General features: G+C 39.9%; 1 protein-coding gene across 1 annotated transcript in view; it reads left to right on the top strand.

The window, feature by feature from the left end:
* Nucleotides 1–23,203, top strand: part of LOC118423907 (rho-related GTP-binding protein RhoN-like) — a 43,915-nt gene that overhangs the window by 11,259 nt on the left and 9,453 nt on the right. The window contains exon 3 of the mRNA XM_035832218.1: nt 22,714–22,823. Within this exon, the coding sequence (XP_035688111.1) occupies nt 22,714–22,823 (110 nt within the window). The remainder of the gene's footprint in view (nt 1–22,713; nt 22,824–23,203) is intronic.

Here is a 23,203-nt window from a genome sequence, read left to right as displayed (position 1 = left end):
GTAGCCAACCCTTCACCTGTTTGCCGCCCAAGTAGTGACATGTGGAGCAAACATTGAAAAGGACGCTACCAGGAGTGTGGTCTCAGCTAGGTGTCAAATATAAATAGGACAAGATAGTAGAAGCGTCTCGAACAAAGTAGCAGAACAGTGTGTTTGTGTATCAAAAGACTGTGCAAAGGAGAAATGAAGTACATGTAGAATAATCATTAATCGCTTTTATCATGTTTTTGTTTTGGTCATCATGCAAATATAAGTACAGTATGTAGAATTGCTCCAGATAACTGACTGAAAGGTAAGATCAAAATGGCAAAAGAAAGAGATATCTCCTTCTCCAAACAACCCTTCTTTCATACTTACATCAAATGTAACATGTAAGTTCCAGAGCAGAGTTGTTTTTCACATACTAACAATAGATGCACGCATCTCTTTTTTGTTGCACAATAACTGTTTGCTGGTGCTTTACTTGGAATCCTGCTATGTTGAGTGAACAAACAGCTAGAGAAACACTTCATAACAGAAAAGCCTGCAAAACACACTGAGTTGGACCCTGACCTCACATGCCACCCGGGTGTTAGGAAATAAATAAAAACACCATCAAAATGTGTCAAGACCATGTTTACTTGTAGATTTGGTTGGAAAAGTAAATATTGTTATTTGTTATTGACAAAGTGGGAATCAGAGCTGTAAAAGATCTATGTTGCTGTGGGGGGGGGGGGGTATTGGACCTTGTCAATGAGACAAGTGGAAGAGCAAGATAGACAGATGCTAACAAGGATTGACCTAAAGCTAGTCGCCAGGGGAGTTTTGCTAGCCCTTCAATAGTAGAAGTATCTAAGAGACAGCTCTGAGCAGATTTAAGCCACACAAAGCTGGATTTCCGGTTATTACAATTGCTACTGACATTTACTAACACCACTTCCTAAATTATATCCAGAAAGGCTTCGTCTCTTGTATAAATGGTGCATGAATGTGTCGGTAATGGAGTGTTGAGTTCAAGCATGACATACAGCAGACCGAAAATTGATTCAGTGATATCGTATTTAACATGACAAGGAGTAATGATGTGGATTTGCAGCCGGAAAAAAATCTTATAAAGATTCTATAAAACAAATCACTGAACTGCCTACAGCCACCCTGTGCACAGCTGTATGACTTAATATGAAAGCATGAGAAATCACTGTCGTTTGAGTCTTTTATCACACGCTCTGTGGCGATTCTTCTGTGGCGGAGAAGCACTTATTGATGTAAAGATAGCGGCTACCAGCGCTAATGGTGCAACGGATGATGAACTAGCAATGAGACTCTCAACAACTGTAATGTCCCGATCACATGCTTGTACCACGGATAATAGTATCATTACTCACATAGAAGGTCGCTCTGTCACCTTTTTAAGAGTCACCACAGAAGCTGTAATGGTAGTAAATACCACACTGAACATTCTCTTACAGTAATGCAATGGAAAAGTTGACCTTACACATACTGGTGGTCAATGGAACGGATGGCACTCCAAGACAAATCAGTCATCTATATGCTGTATTATACAGATAAGAATATGGAAACATATTCCTGTAGACAGTCTAGCAGTTTATCAACGTTTTCATACATATCTTGAAGGGTACTGACTACTGAGTGCTCAGTCACTTTATTTGTCACGTCAATACAGTTACTTGGTTTAAGAAAATGATCTTTTTGGAAAAATCCATCTTGTTTTTGTTATGTTCATTCCTATGGAAAGTCTTGACCTTGTGATTCCATTTAAAACTTTTGGAACACATCACCATTTAATGCGTGATATAACATTATTGATTAAGAAAAGAAAATCATTTGCATCTATCCATTGTTAGATATCAAGTGTATACACAGACAGTGGGCACAGCTATGATCACCCATTACTGCAGCACATTACCCCTGTACATACGCTGTACAACATCATGTACTTTCGTGTATGCGCATGTAATGAGGATGTCCCTAAAACTGGGTGTGTGCAGCGCACTGTCCCATTATTGGACTCGAGTGTTTTCATCGTTCCAGCACGCCATTTCATGGTACGCCGATCCGTCCCCCTTATTTGTTTGGAGCCGTCCCCCGTTCTCCCTCCGTTCTCCCTCGCCAATTCTGATTTCATTAGAGAAAATTCCTCCGCCATAGGAGATCAATGTAACCCGGGGTCCTTTTCAAAAAGTATGAAAGACTTGCACAAAGCTTTGGCTGTTTCCTGGTGGAATGAACCGCAGTAATTCATTTAGGAAGGGTGACATAATAATTGATGTTATTAATAAAGTACATTTTTGTACCTGTGTGGGCTGAATACTACCTTGGATACTTCCAGATTCTATTTACTTTGGAACCATTTTAGACTTTATTGAATGAGCATATTTTTCCAGTAAATCTTTGTTGTACTGTGCACAATGCAAAAAATGCCAAATATGTGCATGTTAAGTCATCTATTATAACTTGTCTGATGCTGGTATAACATGTGTGTGCCCTGCTGATGTGGCAGTGCTCATCTTGTAAAATGCACCAGTTTCTGACCTTCATACAACTGACTAACTCGTAACTGTTAGTGTAACTTCTTTTAAGTTAGACTGAGCTGTCACTTCTAGGCAAGTCCAAAATGTGTGAAAACTTTCTTTGAGCTTCTTCAAAGGAAGCTGAGTGCCTCCTTGAGTCCTTCTCCCCGTTACTATCTGACCCTGTTTGCTATTTAAACAAGTGGTATTCTACTGGTTGCTACTTGTGATGTGGCGACTGTGCACTCAGTATTCTCTGAGGCATGCTTGTGTATATTCAGGTCTCTTTAGCCATTCAACTTTACGTGACATGGAATTTTGAAATTGCATGTAAACTCGTCTTATACCAAGGAAGCCCTGAATGGAAAACAGCTGTATGTCACTTTCTTGTGACTTTGAACATGATTGGCCATTCCTAGAGCTCACAATGTTTAATGGTATTTCCTCCTGTTATTTCTATACCATGATTCATCAAGAAAAGGTTTTAAGAATACATGCAATATGTGGAAATACATCATAATCATGTCACAAATAGCATGTACAATGTTCATGTAATACTTGGCCAGAGCTGTAATACCAAGATCAATCAGGCACAAGTGCAGGGGGAGGATTTCGATTGATCCCTAAACTTCGGTTACAAAATTTGTCGCATCACCTTTTGACTCACAATGAGCTACAGAAAAGAAGCTGAAGCCTTTGCATTTGTTTTTGATTTTCCAAACAAATTTGCCATACTGAGAAGGAATCCAGTTGATGAGTAGATGGAATAATATCGAGGAACACAAAAGAATTCCTGAGCTGCAGGGAGGATTACCCTGTGCGTATCCAATGAATAATTACGTACCCCTACTCCCCGGGCGCTCCCAGCATGTCAATATTGTTCCTCAAATATCGTATTTGTTCAGTAATCGCGGTTTTATTGCGAGTCAACCTAGTTGCCCGGTGACCAAGCGAAACGGGCGCTATCACAAACAGAAACCTCAGCGGGACACCGGTACCCGATGTCTATTGGGTTCTCCTTATCCCCAATTCGATAAACGATATACTCCTGAGTTTGACAAATTGCAGCAATTTTGTTTTTTGTTTTCCACAAGGTTGGTCACAACTAGCCGACACAAATTGGATTTGGGTGCGTGAAATATTTAGCAACGCCAATTTTTTTGCAGTGTTTATTAGAAATTTTGACGTGACCCACGTGTCTAGCTCATTTCAGATGAAATTTCTAGATCACCAGTGCGTTCTCGATCTTTCAGATCTGATCTAACTTTCATCACAGTCTTTACGCCCTGCCGAGTTCTTGTCATGATCGTATTAGCTCCCTTATTTGTATTGACATGAAAATGCTTCGGGAATAAAGATGTATGGAGTTAGTGATGTGGAAGAGATAAAGCCATGATTTTTACAAATTCATTCATCATGTACAAAACAAAGTCTGCCAAGCAAATGAAGACTATCAATGCATCTTGCATTCTCTGTGGATAGTACCATATGTTGCTTTGATCAATGTAGAATAATATAATTGGATATATTCCGAAATACCATCTGATTGCTGTGATCAGTCATTACTTGTTTTTCAAACAGATTCAAAAGATTCATCCATGAAAATGATGAAGCACAACGTCATTAATCTTCTAAAAGCTTAACTGTTTACGCATGAGAATTGCTATTCTGAATTAAAATAACAAAAACAAATTCTCTTGACTAATCAACAGTTACATTTGAGATGTATTGAACTCCTTTGAGGCCTTTTTCCTTGTATCATTCAAATGGAAATCGGATGTACTGAAGTGAGGAATTGTGCAATTTTTGGAAGAGTTGGATTTCTTACTAATTGTTTCAGTAAGGACAGAGAGGACAGCTAGAGTCCTTGAATAGGGCCTGATATTTACTGATAACAGTAATCAATGTGGAATCTTGCAAAGCCTGTAAACAGATTGTAAATTTTAAAGACAACATCAAAGTTTACCTAGTAGGATTGGGGTGTTGACAAACCTGCTCCTAAACCTTTTCCCTGATGCTTAATCCTCTAACCAACAAAATATCTACCTTTCCAGGGATGATATAATATTGTGCCATGATCATCAGGTCAGGAACTATTATGTATAAATTAATAAAAGAAGTTTATTTGCAAGTTCATGCCCGAGGGCTAATTGCAAGTACATGGTATTAACATAGTAGATATACAAGCGACAATGGACAGTTATGAACAATATTATATATATTGTACTCTAATACTAGTGTTGGCTATTTCTAAACAGGTTGGATTGGACTTCTTTTTTGGAAGCAGAGGGAGACAAAAAGCCCCACCTTTTCTAGAATTTGTGGGTTCTACGATTTCAAGAGAAAAGTGGCTTTGTAGTGGCAGGGCTCTAGCCCGCATCCGTTTCTCCATCAATTGACGGAAATTTGCTGTGTGTCACGGAAAAATTTCAAAACCAATCTGTCAACCTTGATGGACAAAAATCAAATATGTCCCAGTTCCATAAAAAGTTCAAATATCCTTGTCAATATCATGTTGTTGACTATAACAAGAACCATAGTATTGTTGTTAGCCTTCAAAATTATCCTACCCCGCAGCAGAAAGCATTGGTCGAGTCGTTAGCGAACTGGTATACGCTTCCCTGGCGCACGGAGCTGGGAATTGGGCCGACGGATAAAAATTTGAGTTGGGTAGAGCCCTAGTATGTAGTCTAATGAGATTTGTTACTTACATCCCTCCGACAAAATCGGAGGATATACGCACATATATATACGGGCATGCGCACATACATATAGTATGTATCATACTGTGTCGCACAGATTGTATGAATACTAGAGATACTCGTAAACCTAGGAGGGAACCATACTTACATACTGGTGTATTGATGGACTCAGAACAGAGTCAATCAGGCAGTGGACCTACTTTATCGAACAGCTTAGTCCCAATCAATGCTAATCACGCAGTCTTGCTGCTGGGGATTACTCGCTAAGGGCAGTTCCACCATAAAGATTTGAGCAGCGTTCTCACCATATGGGTATGGATCTTTGGCCTTTTTTTTGTGTGCAGAATAACTCTACACACAACTCGTGTGACCAATATAATCTACAAGTGTCAACATTGCGTCAAAACTTAAAAAACTTTTTCAATTTGCTTATTTATTTATTTATAATAATTTTACTCTCAAACCAAACTCAAACTGCAGGAAACAGAGTTAGAAATTCCAAACTTTTCAGAGGTGGCATGCCTCCAATGCAATTATAAATTTGAGATAACTTATTGGATGAAGTCCTATACCAGGAGTATCTTTCAATGAAAACTTTAATTCTGTGCAATTCATACTTAGAATCTATATGCTAGAAAAGTCTCATCTTTCAAACATAATTAACCAACAGGATAAATGAAGTCAATCACTGAAAAACCAATCATGAGTTGTAAAATGGCCATAAGATTGAAGGAAACTTAATCTAACTTCTAATATTTTGGAGGAGAAGCGATGATCAATCAGGCTGGTACGCTAATACTTCCTCCACTCTGGCGTCTGTGCTTACGGGGAATTCATTTTGAATTTGATTGAAAAGCGTTTTCCTAATCGTCTCCCCATGATGCAACTTTGCTGGCAGGCAGTGAAAGGGGTCAACGCCCTAAGCTGCCCCTCACCTTGCTTGAGATCTCGGTTGCTAGGCAGAGTTCTGTCTCCAAGGAAACAGGTTTGTTGCCCTAGAGGTGGATATGCAGGGTAAAAGCAAATACATGTACTGAGATGTGCTGTCTATTGTGGTTTAGATATAGCTCCCAGCCTCTTTTTTTTAAAGAAGAATGTTTGGATTTGTGTAGGATGCAATAGCAAGAGGGATGAGGTGTAAGATGCCAGGATGTCTGTACAATTAATCCTGCAATAAAAAGCAGTGGAAAACATATAAGTCAAACACAGAAGACATTTATCATCAGCCATTAAACTTGAGCCTAGGCTTCAATGGTGACTTGAAAGATTGATTCTGGTGTCGTTCATAGTTATATCTCTTCCTCCAGAGTTACTTCATCTTAGCCTAGATGCCAGCCCACCAGCCTGATCTCGATATCTTTCAAGCGGGTCTGACTCAGTAGGCCCTGGAAAAAGTCTGGAATTCAGGCTACTCCATCTGATCTGTGTACCTGTGAAAAAGAAATAATATCTTATACCACTGGTAAATTCTGCCTGGAAATTTAAAGAAAGCATTTGAATGTTCTTTCAGTTTCTCAATCTTCCATGAAGAATGACCTTTCAATTGGCCAAATGAAAGTTGACTGGGGCATGCACTTTATTACAGAAGTGAACTTTCAGAAAGAATAGCGTGGCCAGCAAGTAACGTTATGTCAGGGCCAAATCATGATTTTTTCTGTTTCAACTTCAAGTTACTTGTGAATTCTACTGAATGTTGTAATCATACCGAACATCGAGACTGCCCAAACCTTGAATAATTGACAAACCTTTTATTGAAAATCATTAAACCTTGGAATGGAATGTTCTTGTATTCAATGAGTATAATCCAGTGTAGGATACTAGGAATTCGTGTCCTGAAAATTTCTTTTGTCAGTGGGTTTCTTTATTGAAAGGAAGTTTCTTTTGTGTCAGTGATTTCACTGCATATCATGATGGTGTGAAATCATGTTCCTTTGACATGGAAACACCTGGTTCAGAAGCCAACACAAAAAACTCCAACAAAACAGGTAACAGAAAAGAGTGGCTCGGTGGGAGGCCGACCCACAGTACAGGAGAGCATTTTCCCAGGAAGGAACAATATGCTCACCAAGGAGCACCCTTGTTAGGAATTCCTGCTGAGAAAAGTAGGGGATAAAAGCTTTCTGTGGCTTACTGAGCAGATCTAGCCTCAGTGTGGGACCTCATTGTAATTACCTCCGCATTCTGACTGTGTCTCCAAATGTAAATCTATCAGCTGGCAAGGAGAAGAATATGTAGGGGGTTTTGTGCATGATTTGGGGAATATATTGTAGAAGGCAGTTGTCAAGCTGGGAATGGAAGGAGTAAAAAGGTTACTCAAAGTTTGAGTCAAATTTTATTTCTTGGTTGCTATACATGATCTTGGAATTGGAAAAAGGAAAGAATAATTTTGAGCATTTATGTCTTCACTGCATTTGAGATAACCAGACAACACTATTTGATATCTCTGTATCCTTGTGTGACAGAAAAAAAAGATATGAATTGAGTAATGGGAGAGATTGAAAAGATTGGACCCAATGAAGTTTATTGGTGTTGTAGACAATTTTTTTTTAAAAGTCTGCAAAGATTTGTAAATGTGCCAAGCATGGTGTACAAAAGTTTGTAAACAGACTGCCTTATGTATGGCATACCCCCTGTTTTTTAACCCCCTTAGATAACGAACGTAGTGTTGTCTTGTTCCCAATGACAGAAAACTCCATGTGGTCCCCAGAGTCCACTTAGTGGAAGTAGAAGTACATACCTCTCTTTACAGATTTAAATTTGATGTGTTGATAGACTGCAGGGGGAGGGGCAGCCCTGTCATCATGGCTTCAGGGGAGGCGCATCACAATGGGACATTAGCCCAATTGGGTGTGAAACTGTTGAAAAGGCATTTGAATGCCCCCTCTAAAGAGATTCGCATAAATGTGACAGGAACAATCCAGCCAGGCTTGCTGATAACAGACGCTGAATTCCTCAGGAAATGTGTGCCATTGTGATTAACATTTCACGCTGGTCATCAAAAAGAGGTAATTGAAAAAAATCAATTGACTCCTGTCTGAAAGAACTCCAACAATGGTTAACTAGGTGACAAAGTTAGAAAATACATTGCTCATTTTGCATTTCTTTCATCACTTTGAATTCCTATAAATTTCTTTCAGGCTTTGAGACAAAATCATTTACACAAACCATTGCAATAAAGTTTGATTCATACTAATATCTTTTACTATGGTTGGTAGTGTCTTGCCTGATTAAATCTCGCTTATAGCAATCATCCGCAGAAAGGGGCCAGTTACAGCCCCAGACAGTAGAGTTTGTGTTACACAGACTAGTAGTATATCTCAAGCTAAAGAACTGTACAAAAAGTTGTCTATAGTCTATCTCTGTATTATTACTGAACAAGGCCCTCTACTAGAGTATAAAACTCAGTTGAGGTGCATGGTTAAGGCTGTCAGTGAGGTGGTGCTGAAAGAAAAGTAAGTGCTATTAAAGTGCAAACGGAAGAAAACAAGTTGAAGACAAAGTTGAAGAAAAAGAGAAACTCTAGCTAGCTCCGGTCACTGTCCAACAATCTGACCATCCAATATGAGTGAGAACATTTCACCCAAGGAAAAGGTCAGAAGAGGATCATGTCACCCTGTGAGGTGAGGACAGGAAGGTTAGGGAAGATTAACCCTGGACATCTGTATCTGACCCCTGGCATTTCCAAAAGGGTTCTTTTTGATCAGACTTGGTGCTGAGGGATTCCTGAGTGAGGAATGTGGTGCCTAAATGGTAACCATATGTTTTAATTAGCAGAACAGATACAAGAGGGTGGCAGTGTCAAGGAAGAAACAGTCCAGGCACAACTGGTCACTTCACAGCCCTGTACATCCTGGGCTGTAAGTGATAACTGCCCCTCCCTGATATTCTATCAGCCTCTTCTCATTCCAGGTGGTCTCCTTGTAGAAAACATTTAAGAAGACTTTCTCTAAAAGTTCTAGCTTTTTCTTCTTCTTGTTTCACCTTCATGGATTTGTTCACATGTTTCTTTTGAAGAAGAGTAAATAGTTGAAACACCATGTTGCACCACCCTTGTCTTGAGACATCCATATAGAATAAACTTTTCAAAGAAACTGAACAGTGGAAAGCTAAGAAATTAAAGACACCTTCCCTTGAAAGATGAGAACTTGCTCGGGTTCGGCAGTTCAAAGTTGACAGAATTTGCTACTTCAGTTCTTTCACCTCAAAGCTGAATAACTACTACTTAGGAGTCTCGTTAATTAAGTCTTTTATCTCCGCAAGAACCGGTAATTGTGGGTTTTGCGGATAATGACTAGGTATGCCAAGCCACCGCAGACAACTTGTCAGTCAAACAGACACCGTAAAATCCTATAATTATGGACTGACCAGACATGGCTTCCTGTTAGAAACAAGCTGCTATTCAATTTTTTTTACTTGCCAGGTGAGATTTGAGAATAAATGATAACTACACAATTTGATTTTTTCTGAAGTGTTGCATTAGTCATAAAAGTGATATGATATGTATTTTGGTATGATAATTTTAATGATGTCGTAAAAACTTGTTGCACCGGTTGGAATATTGCTCCTAACTGTTGTCTGCCTTGTAATATGCCCATGAGGCTAGTAGATTAAAATGACAGCATAATAGTTTTTAACTTTACTTCTATAGTCATGTTATAGTTGTGCCTTGCAAGCTGAAATTTAGTCTGTGTAACACAAACTCCGCTGTCCAGGGCTTTAACTGGCCCCTCCCCGCGGATGTTTGGCGGGCTGCTATAAGCGAGAGTTAATCAGGCTAGCTGTAATTGTTATGTATGCAGTGTATCAGCTGGATGCACTCTGCTGTAAAACTAGAAGTAATGGTAGAGGGTGCTGGCCCATTGCCATAACTTGTACATTTCCAGCAATACTAGCCTTAGGTTTACTGTAGATGGTCCATCACTATATCCAAGGAGTTTTTATCAAGATAAAACCTCCTTACTCTATCCCATGAATTATAGGGTCATATTCTTGGGACAATGGCCGAAAAAACATGCCCTTTCTTACTCGTTATGTTAGTCACTTCTACCCGGTCCCTATTCCACCTAAGATGGGCAGCTGCTTGCTTTATACCAAACTTGTTTAAACATGGTATTTGACTTAGTCTCTTGTTATTGTAATTATAATCACTGTCACTATCATATGTACAAATGTGTGTTTTCTACAACTCTATAACATGTAACATTATGCAGTTAGCTTTTGGGCATAAACTTGTGAAGAAACTCTATTTTGTCTAACCAGGATTTAATATCGCTGGTGGATCAAAAGTTGGTCACAATGATGATAGTCTCAGAATTCAAACATTTGACTGACAGCTATGGCCGTCCCAACAAGTATTTCTCCTTCTATAATTGCAAATTCTTAGTCAGCTACATGTAAGTTGTTGATGTCAACTAAGTTGTCTTGCTTTGCTGACCCTCATGTGATTTCTCCTCAACCCATTAGGCCCTGGCCATACCAATCTTCTCAACAGTGGTAAAAATCAATTGTGGATCTTTATCTAATGTACCTGTGGTATGACTCACCTATCATTTTTAAAGAAAAGTCATATTTATATGAAAGATGGATTACACCCTTGAGGTATTTAATTCCAGGCCTTGGGGTAAGACTCCATCAGAAATAACAAAATTATTGACTTTCTGTTATGTGTGAAGTTTCTGCAGGTTGCGCGGTGTAACCTTATCGGTTAACTCACATCTCTGACACAGCGATAGCACACCCAGAAAATACCATAGCTTGGAGCTTGAATTAAATAACATTTTCATATTTCTTCATAACTTTTTTTTATATTCTACTCACCCACCATCCAACTTCAGTAAAGAATAACTTTGGCAGTGGTTACGACTGTTGTAGTGAGGGGAAGACTTGACTCCAATAGCAAGCTACGCACCAGAAAGGACAATCTTCGATACTTTTCGTGTTTGGCACGCTCCTTGCGAACATAAATCCCACAGGCAATCTACAGGAATGCGGCGGATTCATCTGTCACTGGTATCGGACGCAGGGATATTGGTCGGGCCAAGGGAAGTGGTACATATTGATTTTTTTCTTCTCGCCGTGACTCTGAAGAAAGCAGATGCTACCTGAACTTCTCGACACCGTGACTTGAGATTGAAGCTGTTGTCACTTATTTTTATGAAGTTGCGTCAGTCTTATCTATTGGTTGTCAGACTGCAAGGAACAAATAATGCACCACCTGACCTAGAATGAAGGCTGCAAACATGTGAGCTAAGATAATGCTTGAAGAATAGGGATCCTTCTTATCAGCTTTCATAATAAACCATTGCAGAAAGACCATTCTTTAGGAAGGAGGGAGAGGGCTGAAAAGTACAATACAGCTCTTCATGGTAGAAATGTATTGCCAAGTTTCTCTCTGCACCTCCCAACTCTTGATCTATGCTTTTGAATTAATTCAACCCCTCTGGTCAGTTGAAGAAGGATGGATGAAAAAGAAACTGTAGGCCGATCTATTATGGGGTTGCGAAGCATAAATGCTCCAGCACAGAGGGAAATGAGTTAGAAGATCACTCAGTCAGTGTCCATTGTAAATTAGTAGATATTGATTTGTTACTCATTACTGTTGTAAAATCAGTTGGATTAATCTAAGAGTTAAAAGTAATGAATGTGTGTATCACGTGCAGAGTGTTTTTGTGAAACATGTAGGTCCAACTAGATTTACTTTGAAAAAAAGCTTGCCAAATTACTTTTAAATTAGAAATTCAGAAGGATCAATAGAATATACTGCAAAGGTCAGGTTGCCTGAAGGTCATAAAAGAGATGTCCTTGGATAAAGTTTATCTTAATTTACAGACCTCATGAGGTAAGTGGTGAGGATCCACAGAATAATTAGCTACTTATCTTGTATCTTTTGTGAGAAAAGACCTTGAATGAAATTGATTTTCTTTCCATTTGAGGTCACCAATGCCTACCCTCCTGCTTTATCCTGACATTTCTTATCATCGACTTATGATGTAAAGAAGGTTAATAGATGTTCCTCACAGGTTTGACAGGTTAAGTGTCCCAATCTTGAATCAATCACCTCCAAATTGCAGATGGGAGCCGGTCGTTTTCTTAATGTGTGCTTGGAATTGCTCAGAGGGCCGCTAAAGATTGAAAGTAGTGGCCAAGGTAACATAACAGTTTAGTATGTAGGTGAGGGGATGTAGCAGTGTCCAAGCAGATGTTGGAAGGGAATGTCGGAACACTTTCACGAGGCTCTTTCTTTTCCTTCCCAACATAGATGTTTAGATATTTGGTATACAGGATATAAGATGTATGCATATAAGCTGGGTGACCGGAATCTTTAGAGGCGGTGCATGGAGAATTGCAACCGATTGCCTGCCGCATGCATAAACATTTCATCCGCTCCAGTATTCAGCACCACTATCTGCTTGCCTAACAGACAGAGTACAGTGACTCTGAGTGAGGGATCGATTGCAAATTCTCAGAGTGCCACCTCTTAGGAGTCTAGTCACCCAGGGTAGTATGTGTAGTACCATAGTACATGTATATTCGCATTGTATCACAACTAGCCTGATTAAATCTCGCTTATAGCAGCCCGTCCAACATCTGCCGGGCCCCCTAGCCTGATTAGATCTCGCTTATAGCAGCCCGCTCAACATCCGCCAGCCCCCGCGGGGAGGGGCCAGTTACAGCCCTGGATAGCAGAGTTTGCATTACACAGACTATACTAGTATCACAACAGTCACAGTTCATTGAAGGCCACCTTGTTCCAAATTTTTCTCTTCTCTGGAACCATTCTCGATCCAAAGGATACGCATCAGCTGGTCTCACTGCGACCAGTGTCTGGCCATGATTGGGGAGGTAATGAATTGAGTTATTGCTACTGCTGCAATTTTAACACTAATTACCCGGCGCAAGGCCGCCTCATCTGTCTTCGACAGGAGCGACTGTCGTTAGGCATGAGTTAGAGCATCTGAGATCACCTGTGACAATCAAATAAGGTAGGGTCGTCGACTGAATAAGTCAATTAGGGAGAATAATTGAAAACTTTGACGGTACATTAGAAAAATGCAGTTTCCTGTGCCTTTGTATTGAAAGGAAAGTTTATGATATTGCAGGGGACATTTTCAAACCTTTTTTATGTGATGGAGATTCATTGCCACAAATTATCAACTTGCATGTTAATTTGCAGCTCTGTTTTAAAAGTTATTGTATTTTATTAATGTACTGCTAGGAAGGTACACTCAAAGTCTTATCACTTGGACAGTGGTTATTCAAGTTGAAACCCTTCTTAAAACTCCAGGGTAAAGTGCTGTTTCAGGCTGTGCCAATGTTGGTCTACACCTTTCAGAGTACCACTCATAAGTCAGCATATAGTAGCTTTTCCTGTAGTCCCTCTGTCTATGACGCAGAGAAGACGGATGAGTTTGTCTATTGAGTGCTGACTCAGTACTTAACAGCAGCTGCCTTTCCATTAAAACATTGACTCCGGAAGTCACCTCAATGCAATATTGGTGAGACAAAGCCAAGTTCCATTAGAACCATAGAGTGTGAAGCAGTCTGGCACAAAAAAGGACATACTTTCAGAGTCTAGCACTAGCAGTGCATTGAGATAATGTGTGTATGTTGACCCAACCTCCTTGGTTGACCTTTTCTTCATGACTTTTTAAAGTTTTTCAGACACTTTTTCTTATTCACTTACACTTGTGTTAGAGGTTTGCTGACTGCTGAACCTAAAAAGATGGTGTGATGGATCTTATTTGCACCAAAATGCATTTCTTACAGTCTGGTGATCTCTGTATTGCTGGGTCATGGTAGTGTCAAACTCAAAGGTAAAGCTTATGCACACATGCATGCCTATAAAACATGCATTGCTTAGCTATGAGGATATGTGTGAAAGTTTGTTATTTTTTTTTCTAGATTTAAAAATGTTCTATTCTTTCCTGTTTGCTTTTCTGTAATGTGCTGTTTGAAATATTGTAGAGGCCTGTATTAATCAAAGTAGTTTTTGATGCTGCTAGATATACAGGACTTAGGTGTGACAATATGAAACTGTTGCAGTGCAGTTATTGTTAAAATGGGTACTTAATTGACTTTTGGGGATATAATGTAGATCAGAAAATGTTTAAAGGAGAGGAGAATGATGTAAAAAAAATAGTTGAGATGTTTTTTTTTTCAGTTTCTTATATATTTTGTTACTTTCTTCAATATATTATTTCTGGATTCTGTAGCAAAACATCAGTGTTATTGTATTATATCCTCCATATTACAAATAATGTTTTCTCCATATGCATCCTCACACGGAACCACCCTCTAACCATCTCTGAGAGAAAATTCCATTTTCTGAAGCTGTCACCAATACACTACTCTGACGGTACTCTACCCTAGGAGAACTATTACACGTGTACAGGCATTAATGAAGGTAGTTATGCAGGGTTGTACTTAGGCAGATGGGAAAGGTGACCTTGAATGTGACCCCCATTTGGGAACAGACAACCGAGGAACCAGACAGAAGCGAAAATGGCAGTCTTCATCATCTGTATCCCACTAGTGGTGATCTCAGCTGCACATGCAACATTAGAGGATGACACAATCTCCATTCTACAATAGTACCAATTAGTCTGCTTCCGTCTGGTTGGATGGAAACCTGTAATTATTTGCTGGTTGTTCATGGATCAAAATGCAACGTGTAAAGAGTTTGCTTTGCTTGATTTGGTTCTAGTGATGTCGTCTTGCACTGTTAGGGCTTAAGAATTGCCGTTCAAAAATAGCTAAACCCCTTACCTATTTTTACTATGTATATCAAAATGAAATCCCCCCTGCAGCTCCATATAAAGATGTTAGAGGGCCAAAATGTATGTCACTTTGTCCTAAACACAAGAGCTATCTACCACCCAAATATTGATCGTGACCATAGCTTGTAGTTGTACATAAACACAAGATATGGAAACCGGACGTTCTGTCGCAGTCCAAGAAAAGGCACCAGTGGGCTCAAAATCTAACCAATTTGTTTAAACCCAATGCCAAATTTCATTACAATCCACCCAAAGTTTTTTCAGTTATGCTGCTAAACTACATACAAATGCCAAAAACTTTTAACTTTGTTAGCAATGGTAGAGATTGTGGTAAGAGTGTTTCATTATTTGATTCTGTAGCCCCTTTACATCAGCTTTCCGAATTGCGCAGGTTGTAACTTATGCTCGATATAAAGATGCAAAAGCCAATGAAAACCCTTCCAAATGCACCGACCTTGTAAATTGCTTACGACCTTGTAAACTGTGCGGGCACCCCTGCTCTTACAGAAATCCCCACAGACAGGTGTATAAATGGGGGAGGGCACGGCCCTTTATCACTCCCCACTAACTGTCTGTGGCAGCACACCTTCCAGCTAATGATGCATAACTCAACCTTCAGGGAACCCGACTGAAAAATGGTTTCAGATTAGAGGACTCCTAGGCATCAATGCCAAGTAACATATCACATTTGTCATACCTGCTTTCAGAGCCATGGCTATGGTTGTATGGTTTTAGCATACCCAAGCAGATCAAGCTTTATACACCCAGGTACATGTAGCCTCCAAAGATCTACCTTGGCTTCGACCTGACGTAATGAATGTCAATCATATCTGTCAACGTTGGTTCAACTACAGTTGCTTTAGTGAGCTCTGCGTTGTGTTGTTTATGATGTTGTAAAAATCAACTTAGAAGTGTTGAAGTGTGAAAAAAGTCTTTTATGCAAATGTTCAATCTTCATTTTTTTGAAAATGTTCAAGCTTCATACCATAATACTCCAACAATACCAAGCTGTTACAATGTACTTACATTAATTTTTTTGATACCAAACACAAGTCCTGAAAGTTATGCTGTTCCTGTCTTGTTTCCCATTTGATTCCAAGCATGATTCTATTCTGACAAGGTCTTTCCCATCTACATTCAAATTGTTTTAGTGCCATACAAGCACAGGACATCTGGCTTTTAATCTGAGAGGTCCTACTACATGGGAATCCCATAGATTGTGCTCACTCCCTGAATACCTAAAATCTTGCTGGCTTGGTATGTCTATGACCCCATTCACACTCAGAAAAACGATTCGAATAAAACATGTTATCCGAATAAAACTACCCGATCCGAATAAAACTTAGCAGTATGAACGCTCCCAAATCACTTGGATTTCATCGATTCGAATCCCTCGCGATCCACCTCGGGGAGGTAGATAGAACTCCGGGAAGTGGATAAAACTGCGCCGCGGGGAGTCTCGATTCGTACGATTCGGCAGTGTGAACGCGCAAGTGGACAGGATTCACTTATAGTGGATAGGATGCAACTTATCAAAGGTGAGTTTGCTCAATTAGAAGTTTTTCTGCCAGTCCGACTCTGAAAATGTTCAAAGCACAATGTTGTTCCACCAATCATGGCTTCGCTCCCGCTCCCAGATCGTTCTGTCTGCCGCTCTGGTGGCGTACATTTTAGCTGTACTACAGCTAGCCCAATATGCAGAAGACTTTGTCGGTGAAATCTTCTCGCGATCAAAGACCGTCGATTGCGTTCCCTTCTACGACTACAGAACATTCTCCAGAGGAACAACAGCATCAACAGTTGGTGGATTCCCGCCATTTTGAGCTGTAAGAAATGACGCTACCCTTTGACCTCAACCTAATGTTTCATTCGGATAAGACTGAGGGCGCACTAATCGGATTGCCGAAGACGAGTGTGAACGCAATTTTGGATCGGATAGAATTTTTTTTATTCGGATAAATGTTTTATCCGAATCGTTTTTCTGAGTGTGAATGGGGTATATAATAGGATTAAAGCTGACCCCTGACTCCTTGTCTTGCTCCTCCATACAGATAGCGAGGAGATGCTGTATGGTAACTACATCATCCCTGTGTTTAGAAACATTATGCAGTCCAGTCATGACATCATGTATGGATGATACAACGTTTCATGGCTCAGTATTACATTTGACTTATCACAGACGTGCTATGGAAACGCTGCTAAAAGAAATTGCGGACACTTTTTCTTTGTCAGACCGTGACCTCGTCCGAGCACAGCAATGGCTTCTGGTCCTTGATGGAACACCAAGGTCATAACAGGTCAACTTTTCCTGTTCCCAAAGAGAGGAGGTTTTGTGGAAAAAAAACAACTCCTGCTTTTGTTCTTTTGAACACAGGAGCAGCTGTTTTATCAGTATGGGTAAGATCGCACTGTCGGAAATTATAAGGTCTAGACACTATTGTCGTTGTTTATTTGATTCCACTGAGTTAGACTCATTCTACAACAAAGCAGTCGATACAAAAGAAAGCAGAGGGAACGTACACAGTGGAAAATCAAGTTCGACTTTTCTATTCATTTTCTTCATCCGGTTCCTGACAACAGTTCCAGAAAACTCTTGTAAGCAATAATTGAAAGTCAAGCAAGCAGAACCACTCAATTAAGAAAAACTAGTTAATCCATTCTTCCAGAGAATTGTGTACTCATTTCTCAATAGATTGTGCTAAAGTGAGTTGAGTCTTGGTTCTGGTAAAACTGATGGTGAAAGCTCTCAGGTCATGAGGCTGAATTGAGGTGACAGTTGGATTACCACAGAACCAGGGGTCCGCATCACCTGTTGTTGTCCTGTCTTACTTACTAATAGGCAACACAAACTTCATACATCACTACTGAAAGTATTGATCTTGGCCTGTTTCCACCAGAAAAAGACAAGAGAGCTGCTTTCAATACCTTTGTAATGATATGTGACAAAGCTTGCTTGGTGGCCAATCAGAAATCTTGGATACAACTTGGGCTACAGTTGCTCAATGATGATGATGGTGATGATGATGCTTGGAAGTTGGAGCATAGCAGTAAGTCACCATACTATATTGTCAGTAACTCAAAACATGAGTTAAAAAGACCCCGGTTTGCCTACAAGACACTTTGCATCCAATCGAGAAAGAAGTTTCTTGTGAAGAGTGTTTTTCCTTCATCATGATTTGGTTTGTAAAGCCAAGAATTGTATGCTTTTATAGAAGCATGTTAATCCATTGCAGACAAAACTTCCCCTTTACAATGTCTTTCCTCATTCTTGTGTATAAACAGGCTATGTACATGTATGTAGCCTGTACATTGTCACCCTGCTATAAAGCAATGGAGACTAATAGCCAAAGGGCAGGAGTTAAAGCACAAGATTGACAGAGGGGAATGGTACAGTTGCATGGCTGTACAATCTGGCCTTTGTATCAGAGTACATTTAAGTAAAACTTACTGGTGTTACACCTGTTAGTTAAAATGTCTGCATTCTCTGGAGTCCGAGATGAGATATTAGAGCTTGTGCTAGAGGAAGTTGTTGGGAACTTGCCAAAAACGAGAGACTTTTTATGCAGAGTGTTTCTCCATAGTGTTAAAAGTAATAGCTGAAGCAGCGGAGAAAAATGAGACAAAATGCTTAGAGCATGCCAATTTCTTCCAAGGCAGTACTTGACCTTATCTTGCTAGTTTCTAGCATCCTTCAAAACCATCCTTCAAAATCGTCCTGGATTTAGATCTGGCTTCAGATCCCTCTTTTGAAATTGAAATCTTGATCCATAAGCCTTCCGCAAGCCAAGACACCAACCCACACTAACGTATATGCAGCTTTGAAACCTTTATATAGACTGGCAGTGCTGTATCAGTGTATGTACTGCACATGCAACACAGATTGGACAAATCTGTTACCAAGCACGTAACAGTCTATATCAAAGTGGCCACATCCTGCCCGCATCCCCTACCCAACCCCTGGAATACCGTAAGTGACATAGGTTGAAGAATATGTGTCAAATTCTCATGGAATTTGCCATCCTGATACCAGACAGTGTGAAGTTTCCTACCAGAATGCGCAAGCTTCCGCTATCGAAATAAAGAATACCAAACTTGGCCATAGTGTCATGGGCGACACAAGGATCCATATGTTCAACATACCTGTAAGTGTGGGAAAGGACAGAAGGTTTTGCAGTAGAGCTTGATATAGAAGTTGTGTCGTATGAGTTTAGTACTTTTAATGGAAAAAATGATGGCCTCCTCTCAACTTCAGGTTATTGACCAATTCGTTATATGACATTTATATTATAAGATGCTGTTAGTAAATCTCATCTACAATTGTCTTGAAACGCACCTGGCAGGGTTTATGTGAACCAAACGACCCTCTTGTCACACTTAAAAGTTGACAAAGAATTCCCCACAACAGCTGCATGCCTGCAGTTGTTTCTTGCCCTTTGCACCTGTCTGTTTCCATGGCAACGATTTCCACTTTGTTATTGAGAGGAATTCTTTGAACTTGTCAAGGTCAATGTGACAGAAAGCCAACATGCAGGTGCTGGTCATGACTGGACATCAGGACATTTCATCCAAGAAAAATAGGAAATTATATACAGGAAGGAAGGAGGGAGCTAAAGAGAAGGAGGAAAAGGCAGGAAATGAATGAAAGGAGATGGAGGACGGTGGATGAAAAGAACAGTGAAATGATAAGGATTGAAATGATGAATTTTATTCTTGTTTCATTGAGAAATCACAAGCCTATAATGTTGCCAAGAATTTGGCCAATCACACCATGTCATCCCTGCTCTTCTTGATATGTGTGCTGGGTTCTTTAACATGCAGAAGTTTAATGTTTGAGGCTCTCTATGTAATATAAAAGTGGAAGCAACCCCAAAAAGTCTTGCATAGTGGGGCTTGAATCCCTGAATGCTGGCTCCATAGAAGTTGATCTATGTTATGAATATGAAGTGGCGGGGTTGCTAACAGCTTGCACCACAGGGACACGATTAGTTGATGTTGAGCATAATGCCACATTGGAAAGCCTGTAGGACACGATATCAAGAATCAAGCATCTATTTCAGACAGGTGTTCCAAGTCTCCAAACATAAACCACCGAAACATGTGGGATGTTTGATAACACATTGTACATGTTTACAATGCAACCTGGTCACATGCATGCCCTTGGGTATGCTGCAGAAAGAAACAGTTCTCTCAAGATAAAAAAACACACAAAGCCACATTCTAAACATCCACCCGCCATCTGGGACACTTGATAACCAGTCCTTGAATGTTTGAAAGCTAATCCTGTCAAGCTGCTGCGGCTACATATTATGGGATGTACGTTGAAAACAAAAAGGGGAAGGAGAAAAGTCAGCTGGGGGAAAGGTACATAAAAGCTAAGAAGCATTTCCATCAATTGTGTGGAACTTTGACAGCGTTGTTTGAAAGTTGAGCTTGACGGAATATCGGGACTTCGTGGCAAGGATTGTTCGCAAAAATAGGAAGTCAAAGAGCTAGACTGTGCTCTAAAGATAAGAACCTGCCTCCATCAAACATGTGGCATGTTTGATAACTTTGCACTGATGTTTTAAAGTTCACTGCTGGAAAATGCACGGCCAGCATATTAAGTGCAAGGTGAAAAACGAGCAGTTGGTAGGCAACACAGCGCAATAAAGGCAAAGAGGCAACTTCATCAATTACATGCACTATTTAATAGCTGTTGAGGCAGTTTGGAAATTAAAGTGTTGCTGTGAAAGCAGAGTAAATGCTGCTGATGACTCTGAGTAGAAATGCGTAACAGTACCTCCCACTAAGTCATAACAAAACATATTGCTAGTTTTATGACATCCTGGTATATTGAGGTATGTATGTGTTATGAGTATTGAACTCACACAGTGCAGATGTTTCTTAATGTTCTTGAATGTGGCCTGGGTACCATCCGACCGTATATAGTATATAGTAAACGCCGGAGCGAACTACTTTCCGGATGGTTCCCAGGCTAGGATATCATTGTATATCTTACAATTTAGTAAGAGTACACTCTGGGTTTTTAACAACACAAGTAGGCATTGTGCTTGCTGGTTCTATTAAGATGCCTTCAAGTTGAATGATTATCTTGAAACAGTGAAAATTGTGTTTGAGGACTGATGGGGAACAGATACAGAACCCCCCCTCCCCAACATCTTTCCTTTCAAACTGCAGTTAGATGATAAATGGTAGATGATAAGTGTTAAATGATAAATGGGAAATACTGTGCTGCGATGGGACATAAGGTCACACTCTGAGTACTGTCCACTGTCAGACAGTATTTCCAAACCCATTAAACAAGTTTGTGGACAGTTGAGAGGCCAACTCAGGACAGGCGATTTTCTCCTTTTTATACACAAGCACTCTGAGTCTGATGAATCATGGATGGGGTCACAAAGGTGGCAAGTGTGTCAGAAGGTATTGATTTGTATACCTTTAAGCTATGGTGGTGTGAGATCGATTCCTCTTATCCAAGTCGGAGCGCCTTGTGTTCTCTGGACTGTGGTGAGTCCATCAGTTCTGGTGAGAAGGATGGCGCCATAGTTGTCTTGTATCTATCTGTTCACTCACCCACTGTACCATGGAGCTATGAAGTGCTAATATTGCCATTGATTGTATCTGGCAATCTGAAACTTCAAAGGCCCTTTTTTTCAAATCTGAACAACTGCTGTTTACAGGAGATCTCTTGCTCACTTTGTTAATGAGTCACACATTATGATATTAATATAAATTCATGTTCTATAGCGGTTGCCTGATGATTAATGCTACGTACACTCTAGTACTTTTATAATTACAGTAATGTGTTGTCATTTATCATTTGCACCAATCGTTATGCATATATAATAGTAGATGGATACTTATCAAGTTGTTATCTTCCAGGATCTACCAAATAATATAATATCCTGGTTCTTATTTCTAACATAATTTTTTCCCAGGAGAAAAGACATTTGACTTTTTGAGAAACCTTTCACTATCCAAACCTTGTGCACGATTACATATATTGCTAGTTGAACAACACAATGTCTTAACTTGTTTCTTCTAAGACAGAATTTTTTTTTTTTTTGGAAGAATCCAGGAACATAAATTTCCATTGGTGTGGCCTTACACCTAAGAGGAAAGGTGTAAAAGCTATCATATCACTCACTCCTGCATTCATTAAGATAAGGTGTACTTCCACCCATATTACAGTCAAGCCGTTTGTTGGTGCGCAATAGAAGGGATGTTATCTATTCTACATCAGTGGTGCCTGGGATCAAAGTTGGTAGCAGCCTTTCTGGGTTGTAACTTATGTAAGTCATGCTTGGAATACTGCTGGCATGGCAGTAAGGGGTGTGATGGAAGATGTGATAGGCCAGGTTTATCTCTGCTGTATCTTGAGTTTTACCTCCAACAAGGTTATGCTTTCAGCAGCGATGGTTTGTCGGATGGTTGCCTCTGTTGCTTGGTTTGTAAAACGGTTAGGAAAGTATGTTGGCCTTGGGTGTTTGAGCGTTTTCTACTTCAGCATGCATACAAATTAAGTTGATGAATACGCAATAAAAGCATACGTGTAGTTGCAGATGTATGCAACAGGGAGAGTGACAGTGTTTTATGGTTTAGGTGGAAATATCCTTGTTTTTATTCAGAAATCAGATACCTGAGTTCCATACTTATATACATACAAATGTACTTTTATTGACATCATTAATCTGAATGCATGTTTATGTTTATGTTTCTCTGCAGGACAAACTGCCTATGACAACGTGCGCCCCCTATCGTATCCCGACAGTAACGTCATCCTAGCGTGTTTTGACATCGGAACCCCCGAATCTCTAGATGGAGTGGTCAAAAAGGTCAGCACAATTTCTTTTATCGCAACTTCATATTTATTTCAGTTGCCTTTTTCTAAATGTCACTTGCAGAAGATCTAGCTATCTATGTGCAGCCAAACTACATAATCAATACATACATGTATGCTGTGTCAAGTGTCTACTTTAGCATAGATAAGGTTACAGACTGAAGAAAACAAAATCAATACGTTCTGACAGCAGAAGTTTGCTTGTACTGATGGCACTTCAAGTCTCCAACATGGAAGATGATGATGCAGGGTTCTAACCAGCATCTGTCCTTCCGTCCTTTGACGGTGATGGACAAAAATTTTGCCCATTCCGTTCTCTGTGACGGACAAAAATCGGGATGTAAAGATATTAAAGAAATTAAAAATTTTGCAAAG

Source organism: Branchiostoma floridae, chromosome 10 (genome assembly GCF_000003815.2).
Source record: "Branchiostoma floridae strain S238N-H82 chromosome 10, Bfl_VNyyK, whole genome shotgun sequence".
Taxonomy (NCBI): domain Eukaryota; kingdom Metazoa; phylum Chordata; class Leptocardii; order Amphioxiformes; family Branchiostomatidae; genus Branchiostoma; species Branchiostoma floridae.
The sequence above is the reverse complement of the archived record's forward strand: the minus strand, read 5'-3'. Positions and strand labels throughout refer to the sequence as shown.